The 12654-nt window shown below is 49.0% G+C and overlaps 4 protein-coding genes across 4 annotated transcripts; 2 read left to right on the top strand and 2 right to left on the bottom strand.

Moving 5' to 3' along the window:
* Positions 1-2996: 2996 nt before the first annotated feature.
* On the bottom strand, positions 2997-4351 carry VFPPC_16798 (glycosyltransferase family 2 protein; the record flags this gene model as incomplete). The annotated part of the gene is made up of 4 exons (XM_018294551.1): positions 2997-3553; positions 3605-3711; positions 3766-4105; positions 4159-4351. 4 exons carry the CDS (start codon positions 4349-4351, stop codon positions 2997-2999), a joined length of 1197 nt encoding a protein of 398 aa, XP_018137765.1.
* Positions 4352-4378: 27 nt separating this feature from the next.
* VFPPC_09918 (glycosyltransferase family 2 protein) lies at positions 4379-6309 on the bottom strand (the record flags this gene model as incomplete). The annotated part of the gene is made up of 4 exons (XM_018288376.1): positions 4379-5155; positions 5223-5513; positions 5573-6010; positions 6070-6309. 4 exons carry the CDS (start codon positions 6307-6309, stop codon positions 4379-4381), a joined length of 1746 nt encoding a protein of 581 aa, XP_018137766.1.
* Positions 6310-8513: 2204 nt separating this feature from the next.
* Positions 8514-10355, top strand: VFPPC_16799 (glycosyl hydrolase family protein; the record flags this gene model as incomplete). The annotated part of the gene is made up of 7 exons (XM_018294552.1): positions 8514-8679; positions 8734-8776; positions 8832-8917; positions 8973-9105; positions 9177-9807; positions 9907-10094; positions 10193-10355. 7 exons carry the CDS (start codon positions 8514-8516, stop codon positions 10353-10355), a joined length of 1410 nt encoding a protein of 469 aa, XP_018137767.1.
* Positions 10356-11468: 1113 nt separating this feature from the next.
* VFPPC_09920 (WSC domain-containing protein) lies at positions 11469-12387 on the top strand (the record flags this gene model as incomplete). The annotated part of the gene is made up of 2 exons (XM_018288377.1): positions 11469-11537; positions 11611-12387. The coding sequence occupies 2 exons, from the start codon at positions 11469-11471 to the stop codon at positions 12385-12387; spliced, it is 846 nt and encodes a 281-aa protein (XP_018137768.1).
* Positions 12388-12654: the final 267 nt, after the last annotated feature.

Below are 12654 nucleotides of genomic sequence, written 5' to 3'. Positions count from 1 at the left end.
CTGGTCCAGATCAACCAATGATCAGAGACGCTTGAGGAAAGTTTTGGCTCAACTGCGCTAGTATTCGTTGCCAAAAAAAAGTTTGGCGTTCCTCGTAATCGCTTGGCCCAAATCAAAGAATCCGACAGTTCCTGCAGACGCTGATCGAGACAGTTTCATGCATCCCAGAGTCCCACGGCTCCGACTTGGCACTACCAAGTTTGAGCGGATGGGGAAGGTGACTATCAAGGAAAAGGCTCCCACATAATGGCATCAGTAACTCCTTGTGACACCAACACTCATATCGCTGTCGCTGTAAGCTTCGGGCTTTCGATCCCGGGACCAGATCATCCGGCTTGTGATAACGGCTCAGGGTTTCAACGAGATGCTATTTGAGTGGTTTCGGCAACCATACCACAAAGTTGAATCGGCAAAAGAAGCGCGCGTGGAGGAAAAAATCAAACTCCTGTCTGTTCAGTAGCTGTTGTCTTGCAGGTGCATTAACGTGTTGCGAAACAGAGCAGTTAGTAACTCGTTACAGGTGCCTTTCAGCTACAATACAACCAAATGTCAGCAACACTTAATGTAATCTACTACACAACTCATGATTACGGTCATCTTACGTCAAAAAAATTGCTATTATTTATGAAGTACATGAGGAAATATGGTGAACCTTACTGCTCTGTGATATTTCTACTTCTTACCACCGCCCGGCCAGCTTAGCTGAAAGACGCCTCAAGGGTTAAGACAGAGAAAACGCCGACAAGAAGTCTGAGCGTGAAAAAGATGCCGTTGTTGGCAGTCCGGAATGCTGGTCAAGTGCAGGTAGACCTTCCTGTACGTTTAGTGCTAATTCGCTTACGTCGCAATAATAAATCCAATTTCTAATCGTACCTTTATAAAGTTATACTAGGAGGTGCTACAGTAATATGTTCGGAGTGTTAAGAAAACGGCCTACTAGTGGTATACGACATTTATAGACTGGCATTTACAGATACCACTCTCTGGCGTGGTGACAGAGGGTAGATGCTTCTAAACATTATCACATTTTCAGTGTCGGGAGTGGTTATCTTGACAACCCAACTCAGTTACTCCAACTTTCTTTTATTTTGCTACTTAAAAATGCGTACTAGAAAGCAGATTGTCGTCTCGATGCAAGCAAATCCTTCATCTCAATGCGACTTCTCCAGGCACACACAAACTAATTAACGGCAGCGCTGCATAAAAAGGCTATTAGAATGTCACGTCAGTTTTGCTCGGTTTCATTTAGGACATACCCAAGGTTCGTTCAGGTAACGCTGAGTGCAAATCAACCCAGGGCAGCAGCCGTCAACACATGCCTCCGGGGGGTTACAGTTCGCACAAGGACTTCCGACAGTTCCCGCTGGACCCAGTGGGCAGCTAGCCGGATAACAAAATCCCAGCCCAAAGAAAGAGGCGACGATTGCGGTTGCCAGGCGCATTGTTGCAACAAAGTCCTTGATCTTCGTCAAGATGTGAGGATGGGAAATGTTTAGCTTCACGACTATTGTTGTATTGAAATTGTGAACACGCCGAAACCGAGAGGCGGACTTGTACAACTTATAAGATGCTAGCCAGGTGACTATAGAGATCCTTGTGTCTCTGTGTGATCAGTTTAACGTAAGCCCATACACTGTTGCTATAGCCATAATATGCCAAGCGGTCGAACTTGACCGCCTGCTTACAATAAGCCAACAAGTTCGCCTGCTCATGTGACGTCAACTACATCGCCGATCTTCTTTGGTTTTTTAAATTCATTCCTCGAGGCTGACCGTGATTTACCGACCCAATCACTTCCTTTACCTTATACGAAGGACATACGATATCGGTGTCGATTGGTTCGGATATTGGATTTAACCATTTGCCGTTACATTGCCACTGCACGGATGAACCTCTGCGAAGATGACCACATTAGTGTAGGGCTCATAGAGACTCCTAGCAATCATATTTATTGACTGAAAAGTTTGGTTCCGTCCGGATCCTATAAAACTCATGCTGCGTCTTCGTAATTCTATGAAAACTTCGTCCTGTACACTCTCGAACGTGCACGCAATCATTCATCAACAGAAGCCTAAAATTATCACATTGTGCGAGACCTTGTAATCTCACCTGTGTCTTAATCGCGAAGATTTGCAAGTAATCATGAATATTACCGCGTCAACCTTGGCCTTGCTTGGCCTGGCAGTGGTAGCTTCAGTCTCAGCTGGTTGCGCACGTCATGGGGCTGAGTGTGGACAATATATATGGCAGGATGACTGCTGCGAAAAGGACATTTATGGACCGATGAGCTGCTTTGGATGGACGCCGTTCTCATCTGGACATTGCCTCTACAACTGTGAGGAGTCGGGGTGTTAACACTCGTAAGTAAAAATGCACTGTGCCAAGTCTGGCGTTATAACAAGCTTTTAGCTAACTTGAGCGAGATATGATAGTTTATTTCGTCGATAGCCACGTGCTTTGAGTATCAATTCAACTGTTATTGATGGTTGAGCTGCGGTTCCCTACAGCAAACTTGTAGTTGTTTGGAGCAACAATTTTGGAATCGACCGAGCAAGTGATAGCGGTAAAATGAAGATTATCTGAGAGTCTCTCTAAGCCACTCCCATAGAAAGTCAAATACATTGCAATGAAAGTCTCAAGCTTGACGGTTTCTGATGACTGGCTTTCGCATGAAGGGCTCTTGTAAGTTGTTCCAAAAGATGGAACAGAGTAGTATGGTCATGGCATCGGACTTCATCGTAGTATTGCCTGTCATCGGGTGGATTTCATACGGTTGGCATCAGTGATGCATTCAATACGATATAATAGATCTATTTAAGAATCTAAATATCTCTCTTCTATAGATGCTATAGCGCTAGATGTTACGCAGTATAATAAATGTGTAGATAATCTAAGATGTAAAATAGGGGTTTAACTAAAATAAATGCATACGCACACCTTTTTCGTGAAATAATAATATTCTACTTTAGCAAATTCTTACTATTCGTTTTAAAATATTAGTTTAAGCCAAGTGCTAGAGGCAAGAAAAAGGCGCTACATATCTGCACAGCTAAAGGCACAATTGCAACCATAGCAGTAGAATGTGGGCCAGGAGTAATAGTGTATCCCCAGGGTGCGCCGACAGCAAAGTAGATAATCATAGCTGCCAGAGCAATGCAGATAAGCCATGTGTACTTGAAACTGGAAATCATCTTATCGAGACCAATAAAGAAGCCACTTGGCCCAGGTTCCTTAGCGGTAGAAGCCCACTCGATATTAATGCTAAATGCGTGGCAAAAAAGAGCTTTAGCGCAATTTAAGCTTATCCCGCCGAAGTAGAGGATAAGGAAGGGGAGCCACTTAATAGCCTCCAGAAGGGCCCGCCAGAAGACCTCCTCTTTTAACTGATGGCGTACCATGCTAAAGGCAACAGAACCAAGGCCGTTAAAAACAACAATAAGGGACAACCAGATGCCCCAAGAAGGCATATAGAGGTGATCAAGCTCGTCGGGGAAAAGACCAATAATAATGTAGTTGGCAGTTGTCAAAAAGAGACCAGAAGCGATAGCATAGTCTGGCGATGTTAGTATCTCTCTCTCACTAAAACATTAGAGATGAGACATACAAGTAAAGATGTAGGCAGTAATAGTGACCTTGCTTGTAATAGGCATGTTGCTCCAAAGGAAGCGGAGGAACAGCCTCGTGACTGGGCCGTTGTAGAACCACTGAGAGCTAAAAGAAGAGTAAGCAAGTAGTCGCACGCCATGATAGTGTGACATCACTCACAAGGGATGGAACACAAGCTCGTTACAGCCATATGCGTATTTTTCCCAACGAGTCAACTCATCGTACAGCGTCAAAGATACGCCTTCCTTAAATCCACCATTATGGTACGTTGCAAGACGAACAATCATGCCTGCCATCTGAACGCGAAGACTGAGATCGAAATCCTCTGAGACATGGGCATCAGACCACCACTTGGTTTGGCCATCGGATGGGTCGACGAAGGAGATGCTTTGCATAGCTTTCCAGCGAAGAAAGGCATTGTGGCCCACAAACGGAGAGACATCGCCAGACCCGACACCATACTTGATGGCCGTATAGACCACATTGGTGAAATACGTGACTATACTTGTCAGCGGATAACGTAGGCAGGGAAATGAAAGGTGTGGGACCTACTGCCATTCTCAAAGGTGTTGTGGACTACTTGCATGACGCCGGATCCGTGCTGAAGAATCGCGACTTCAGGACTCTCGTGCATTTCTAGAGCGCCATAGTAGAGACAATCAACAGGGACTCGCGTATCACAATCAATGATCAAGATGATCTCGCCTATACGGATGTTGCCCTCCGCCCCTGTGACAGTCAGCATAATGACAGGTTCAGAAAAGAATGGAGATTACTTGCAAGTGCGGCCCTGGTCCTCATCAAGCATGTTAGCCAAGGCTTCTTGGTAAATAAGATCGTCGTCTTCAATGGTTAAATTATCTTGGGTGCATCCACGCCGCTCGCACTCTAGGCAAGTCAAGCGTATTATCTCGTCCTCGACACGGTTTGAGAAGGCGAGGCCGTAGTTCATGTTGCTAGCCTTTTTGAACTTGCCCTTTCGTTGGAACCCAATCTTGTTAGACCGCTCCTGCGGCGACATTTGCGTTTCGTCCTGCAAAGTTGAATCTGCAGCCGAGTTGTCGGACTTGTGGAACCAAGACAGGAACCCACCCTTGTTACCAACCTTGCAGTGAGGTAGGCGGGCAGTATAACCGATGCCATTCTCACGGTAATAGGCTTTGCGAGCCTCGGCGAGCTCAGGCTGGATGAGTTGCATGCCATCGTCATTAATAAAGACGGATGCTGTGCCGCCTTGCTGCTCATAGTGTTCAATGGCAGCCATGACACTAATCATGGTTGGGACAATAACGCCCTTGAGACCTTCCTTGTAGACGGGCATCTGAACGGTGATGTGAGGCAGCTCATACTCTCGATGACGTTTGGGGTTGGGCTTAACGGCGGAATGGAAGCGGGAGTTTTTCAGGCAACCTCCGACGGGAAGCAGAAGCTGGAATAAACTGGTGACGAGGACAATAAAAAAGAAGAGTGAGAAGAGAGTAAGGGGCGGAATCGTGGCAAGTAGGCCGAAACGTGCCATACCTCCATCCCAGTAGTATTCTCCGAGCAGCTGTTAGACGGTAGATGTTAGTGGTCAACGAAATATATCCGCGCCGTCTCCAAGTCAGCCAACATACCTTTGTGACACCCAGAGACTGAGTAATAATAACCAACATGATAGCAAAACTGATCTTGAAAGCGTGCATCTTGAGTTTTGGTCGGACAGGCGCGTCCTTCTCAAGGTCATCGTTATCGCTTTCATTCTCCTCGAGGGCGATAGCTCGCTGGAAGATATCACTCTTCTCATTAAGCCCTCCGCGGACGACATTAGGAGTAGCAACTGGCGCGGTGCTCGAGCTGCGTTGGGTATAGTCCGAAAGAGCGCGTCCGTGATTGTCCTCGTGCTCGTTCTCGAGAGGGGTTTGTGCCTTTCAGGAGCGAGTTAGTTCTCAGTTATTAGGCGCAGGAAAGAGGTACCGGCACTTACAATGTGAAGAATCTCCTGTTGCACATTATTGGCCACGCTAACTATGTTCTTGGCATCTTGGGACCAGATAAGTACAACTTGTTCCTCTAGGGCAACACAGGCTCGTGAGTAGTGGCACATTTCAGGGGTCACGTCCTCGAGACTAGGCACGATGGGTATTCGTGCTCCGGTGTCATTGCAAACGAGCGACCGCTGGGTTGGGGAGATGGTGTTGATGATGCTGACCAGGGCGTCCGATGATATGGATATAACTGCCTCGGCGTCAAGCTTGGATACGGTAGATGAGACTTGAGGATCGATGTCTGTAGGCTGGAAGATGTAACTTCCATTGGATTTGATAGCCACGCCAGTGAGCGAGAGGCCGTTGACGACGGACATTTCGGCAGGCTCGTCGAACCACCCAAGCAGGGTCGCCCGTCGAGCGATATACTTGACAATCTGAAGTAATCAGTCAGCCTCCCCTGTTTCACATTGACCCTCCAAGCAAGTCAACCTACCAAGAAGGGATCGTGAATATCATAGTCACCGATCTGAGAATGCCGCGATGGCGCAATAGATGTTGATGGTGATCGAGAGCTACTTCTCTTGAACACGGATGTAGGCCGGCTGGGCATGGACGGCCAAGTACTGTTGTTAGGGGTGGTAGAACTTGTTGAAGACGGTCGAATGAGAGTGAGGGCAGGTAGCGTGGTTTCGTCACACCTCTTCTGGTGAGAGGAGCGCTCCATGGTATCCATTATTGTTCTGCTTCTGAACCTTGGGAAGAAGCTCCTGTGGTCAATCCCTCATCTCAACCCAAATCAAACTTTGGAAGACTGGTCAAATATAGCAACATTTTAAGTTAAACCGGGCCATCTAAGGACACAACGACGGTCGCCACAGATGCAGTGCAACCTGGTCCTCCATGACCGTTGCTACAAATTTCAACAGTGCGATAACGTCACAAACTATCGAAATCTCGAACAGCACCAGGCTCATGCTGAAAAGAACCCTGCAAGAAGTCTCAGCCCAGGAGCAAAGAGCCACTTGGCAGGTGTTAGAGGCTGCACGGACTAGACCGAGCAATCAAGCACCTTTGGGGCTGATGTCCCGCTGGGGCAGACGTGCAGGGAACGGACGATAGCTGGTTAAAGCCAGAATACGCAATCAATGGTTGACTGAGCGGGCGAGAGTCGGGTCGGAGTTGCCTAGATCGTCCCTTCTGCGTTGTCCAGTTCAATGGATCCATCATACGGGTAAGCTGATCTCTGGCCGTTTTGGGGTTGAACAGCTCCCAACTGCCGCTCTAATAAAGTGGGCGCCAAGTTCCAGGGCTAGCTGATATTTTCAGCACGCGGGTTTTAACCACTCACCTGGTTGTATACCTTTTCGACACAAACGCACAACTCCTATATATCCCAAACTAGCGATATCGGTCCCGCAGCACGCATGGTTGCTAACGAAGTCCAGACCGTTGTTGTAGGTTCCTGTAACTTTGATTGGCCAATGGGGCGTTAAAAAACATAACGGTGCCGGGGTCGCAATCATTGGGCTGCTGAGTCCCACAACAGTTGGTTCTGGAATTGGAACGTTGGACAACAGTGGCAAAAGGGACACAACAGTTGAGTCTGAATTGGGCCAACCGGCCTTTGTCGCGCCCAAAACACCACGAGGGAGCTGCCAGCCCCTGACTCGAACCCAAGTACGGAGGCAGTCTGCAGGAGTAGCCGAGAACAATAACCAAAACTGGTCAAAACATTCTAGAACAGGACTCTCCTTCCCCGCCAGTCAAGTCCACATGCCTACGTAGTTTCTGTTTTAATGCAAAGAAATGGTGCTGTCATGGACATTGACACGAAGTACATAGCCGCGAAGGCTCTTTCTGCCCTGCCCTTGGTGTCCCGGCAGAGTCTCAGGCTCCTCAGTTTGATGCCTGCACAAGAGGTTAACTTGCCAGATAGCCATACCCAAAGGTTTGGTTCGTGTTATCCATCCAGGAGAGCCGCCAGGAAACGGTGTGGCGGTGGGAGTTGGGCGGGTAAGAGCCCCAGCCGCCAAGCCATAACTCAAACTTGACAACTATTGTCTACCCAATCTGGCGACGTGGCGTGCTGCCTCCTGTCTATGAGGAAAATTTGTCGGGTCTAGTGGCTTGCTTACCTGGCTTGCTGGCTGCACGTGGTGGCGCAATGCTGTTCCCATCAGGCATTGCCGGTTCTCTCAACATCCGGAGCCTTTCACCCGGAGGAACCATATGCGTGACTTTGCTGTGACAAGTATCTTGTTTCACAGTGTACTCGATAAGGCACCAAGTACGTATACTCATCTGAGCCAAAGAAGTTCTGCTTCCTATTACCTACCTGCGTACATTATGAAGTGCTAAAAAAGCTTGGAGGTCAATAATAGCTGAAATCTTGGTAGTGGCTAATGTCGAGATTGACTGCGGTTTATGCGGACTTGACAAATCAATGCATCAAACAGTTCGGATCTTCAGTTATGGTAACCTTTCCTGCTTTTCTTACCACGGGGCGGCATGGCCGCCTGAGCTGTCAATAATACCCGTTAGGCAAAGCCAACTACGGCATGCCAAGACCCATCCAGGCGCATTCAGCTTCTCCCCTGCATCGATCATCACCAGGGGTACCATGGCATTGGTAAGGTCCAGATTCCCATGAGCGGACCCCGAACCATCGGTCTGGGCCAGCACTTGCCAAGCATCTACTAAAAGATGGTCTGTTTTTGTTCGCCTGAAGCCGATAACTGCTGTATCATGGCGGCAATAATAAAAAACCGATTGTAAATTACCACTTTTCAAATGTCAAGTATAATACCCAGACCCATACCTATGCCCTCGACACAATAGCTGGCGCGGACAATCACAATTGGAAATTCCAACGAGCTATACCTTCCTAACACTTTCTGACATTTTCGCAAACTCTCTCTAAGCTTCAACTCCTTTACCATGGAAGGCCCAGCTCCAGAGCAGGCTGCACTCCCAGCCTCTGATCAAGACACAATCGCGCCTCAACAGACGCCGGAGCGCTCTACTCAGCCTACGCCTACAACTAGAAGTCATCTCTCGTCCTGCCAAGGCAGAATGCATTCACCAACATATACTGTCTTAAACGGTTGGTGGCAAACCTGATTGGTAAATTTGCCTAACACTACTAATGTCGGATTAGGAGCACCTCGACGGCGGTTTAGAAGTTCGAGACTAGTCGGAGAGTGAGTTCAAAGACCACGGGCTATCGACCAGAGTGACTAATAAGGATGCCCCCAGATATGAGAAGCCGTGGCTTGGGGAGTGGAAGCGGGAGACGAACTGGGACAGCATCATCTTTTATTCTGGCGTCTTCATCGCTCTATGTTAGTCCATTAACAATCTATCCCTCTGTTGAGGAGTTTCTAACCCTTTTCGTAGGTATTTCTGCTTACATTGCGTGGGACAATGTCCGGCATATCCCCCAAAATAAATATTGTCTGATTATGGACGACCATTTTGCCGAGTTAGACACGAAAGTCTGGAGCCACGAGGTCCAACTAAACGGATTCGGGTTCGTCGCACTCCGTCTTTCGTTTTCTCCGCCTACATGGCAATCACTCGGCTGACTGTAAATTCTCCCAGTACCGGATCGTTTGATTGGACCACAAATGACCCTGCCAACTCCTACGTTGACGAGCAGGGCCTGCATATCGTTCCGACACTAACTCTCGACACTACCTCAATTACCGAGGCACAAATGCTAGATAAACACCTTGTTAACCTCACCCAGGACGGAACGTGCACATCACGAGAACAGAGAATCTCTACCCTCAACTATAACAATCCTTGCTCGGCGGTTAGCAATGCTACGAGCCGTGCCATGATCAATCCAGTGCGCTCTGCTAGACTCACCACGTCGGGCAAGAAAACCATCAAGTACGGCCGAGTCGAGGTAGAAGCGAAGCTGCCTTCGGGCGATTGGATGTGGCCTGCCATCTGGATGATGCCTCAAGACTCAGTCTACGGCGAATGGCCTCGCAGCGGTGAGATCGACATCATGGAGTCTCGCGGCAACGACGCTGAAAAGTACCCGCTGGGCAATAACATTGTCAGCTCCGCAATGCACTGGGGCACGCTGTACGATACGGACGCTTTTCGCCTCAGCAAGGGCGAATGGGGTTCCAAGCGGACGAAATACTCGGATGGATTCCACACTTTCGGCCTCGAATGGAACGAAAAGTACCTATTTACTTGGCTGGACGGGAGACTTCGTGTAAGTGGCTCCTGTTTAAAGCACCAGACTCTTTCTTTTCCTTTTTATCCTCTTTTTTGCACCGCGTGCTAACCTTATTGGTCCGTCTCCCGCCTGCAGCAAATCGTTTTTTTCGACTTTACCAAGAACAAGAACATGTGGGAATACGGGCAGTTCGCTGGTGTCACTGTTAACAAGACGGTTTACAAGGACACATGGAGCCAAACGGGTCGCTCCAACACGCCTTTTGACCAACCATTTTACCTCATTCTCAACGTAGCCGTTGGCTCCACCAACGGTTGGTTCCCGTAGGTTGCCTCTTTTGATATCCCCGACGTTATTCCCGCGCATACGGGAATAATTGCCGTTTAGCAGATAGGAGAATAGCACTAACGACTATACACAGCGATAAACTGGGCGGGAAGCCCTGGTCTGATGGCAGCTCGGCGCCCATGCGTGACTTTTGGGATGCCAAGGATACGTGGCTACCGAGTTGGGGAGAGGCCAAAAACCGCGGCATGATTGTGCGATCGGTCAAGATGTGGCAGGAGGGAGCTTGCCCGTCTTAATTTTCTAAACTTAAGTCTTTTATCGGCCATCATATAAAATAGGTTTATTGGCGTCACTGTTAACCTTGATTGTTTTAGAGCGTTGTAATAGATGGAGTCAAAGCTTTGTGTATATTCTTGGGAACCAGATAGTCTAGTATCGAGTAAGTACCGTTGTCATTTGCGTGCGGTGGGCTATTTCGTGTGGACTTAGGTGTATTTGGCAAGAAATAAAAGAGACAATGAGTGCTGTATACGGTGCAAAGGTGCGCAAGGAGACGGGCACTAGACCTCTACTCGTCATGCGAGTAACTGTGCTAATAGATGCTAGGAGTGACAGTCGCAACGCCCGCCTGGAGTTACAATAAATAGCGCTAAAACTAAAGCTTGTAGCGTGTCAAACTACTAGATCAGGGGTTTAATATAGATCCATAGGGGAAAGATTCATTGATTCATGCTGTTGTCTGGTTTGGTTAGGGAGGATGGCAGCTACGTACATTGGCTCGATAAAGCTGCCACTAACGGTGTTCAAATGTCAACAACTCTCCTAGCCTAGGGAGAGTGGATATCAAACGCAACGAGCTGAAGTCAATATAGTCAATAAAGCCCGGCCTGGGCCTTGAGGCTGAGAGTGCCGCCCGGCCTCCCATTACAAGGTCCTCGTTCGCTTCGTGCCAGCGTTATTCAACCGGGGGGGCGCAGCATCGTTGTCCTGGTCTCAGAGACGCGGCTAATGAACGATAGATCAGTATAGAATGGGGCAGACCTTGTCGAGGGTCCGCCGGCTCCTCGGACACCTAAGGAGCATCTTCTCACACGCCACTTTCGTTCATGTTCTGAGTCGTTGGTGAAGCTATTGACAGCCTCTATAGACTAGTAGAGTTTTCCGCCCAACGACACTTGCTTTATGATGGTTTATTGCCACGTACTTATGTACATAGAATCTAGACCACGAGCTTAAGGTGTGTGTATCTCATGTATAAAGTTGGCGTCCCATCACAGTTGGGACAGATTCAACTAGATTTCTGGCTCACGCAACTCCCTGTTCACTCGAACCTTAGATCAGCAAACTCTCCCTCGTCTTGCAAAGTAGCGTTTACAGAATATAGATTATCGCTGTCAAGGACCTGAACCATGATTTCCAGCGTTGTCGTGCTCGTCTCCGCCGCCATGGCCGTGCGAGCCATGCCCTCCTCGGTATTTGTATGTAATTTGCACTCTCATTTGATGTGGATTCACGGCAACATACAGCTAACGTGGTTTCCCCTTGCTCTAGGAGCCAACTAGCAATGTCCATGCATTCCAAGTGCGAGCTGCTGGTTCCCCCTCGACGGACGGCATCTGCGGCGCCTTCAATGGATCGTCCGTCTGCGTGGCCTCGGGCTTTGGACCATGCTGCTCCCAATTCGGATACTGTGGTAGCAGCGACCTGCACTGTGGTACGGGATGCCAGACTGGCTTTGGTTCCTGCGGCACTGCGCCGGACCCGCAGGTTAAGGACCTAGGCTGCTTCACTGACAGCACTAGTGCCCGTGTGCTGCCCTTCATGATCAATCTGGCTGGCAACACCCCAGCCAAGTGCAGCAAAGCCTGTGATGACGCCGGTTTCGCTTACTCAGGTGTCGAGTTTGGCAGCCAGTGCTGGTGCGGAAGCGCCCCCCAACAGCCGCTGGTGACCTCGGCCGGCTGCACAATGGACTGCGCCGGAGACAGTGCGCAGAAGTGTGGCGGCAGCAACGCCATCCGCATCTTCTCGGCCATTCCAACCTGGCAGAACAAAGGCTGCTACTCTGACGCTACCAACTCCCGCACCCTGAGCACCTCCTTAAACTTAGCCGGCAATACCAACAAGAAGTGCCAGGATGCCTGCGCTGCCGCTGGCTACAAGTATGCCGGCACCGAGTTTGGTTCTCAGTGCTTCTGCGGCAACTCGATTGACAACAACGGCGCGGCCATTGCCGCGACCAGCTGCAACAAGGCCTGCGCCGGAGACTCAACCACCACCTGTGGTGGCGCTAATGCCCTCAGCCTCTTTCTGCTCCTGGGAGCGTGAGCGTGAGCGTGAACCTGAGTCACATTGGGGTGGCGTGTTATCTGGTTAGAATTCGCCAGCTTGTTCTGTTGCGCTACATGGCATTGGTACCTACGTTGTGTGGGCATATGTACAAGTGGATGACATGCCTCTCCGCATTCGTCAACCAATCGAAGAAGTCTCTGGGCTATCATGTACTGCTTGTAGCCACAAGTTAGTTATTTTCTTCTTCTCGTAGCCTCTTTATGCAGTTTTGGACTCTTGATATAGTCTGTTGTGAATGTTGTG

Source organism: Pochonia chlamydosporia, chromosome 4 (assembly GCF_001653235.2).
Source record: "Pochonia chlamydosporia 170 chromosome 4, whole genome shotgun sequence".
Lineage (NCBI taxonomy): Eukaryota > Fungi > Ascomycota > Sordariomycetes > Hypocreales > Clavicipitaceae > Pochonia > Pochonia chlamydosporia.
This window is presented reverse-complemented; position numbering and strand designations above follow the sequence as displayed.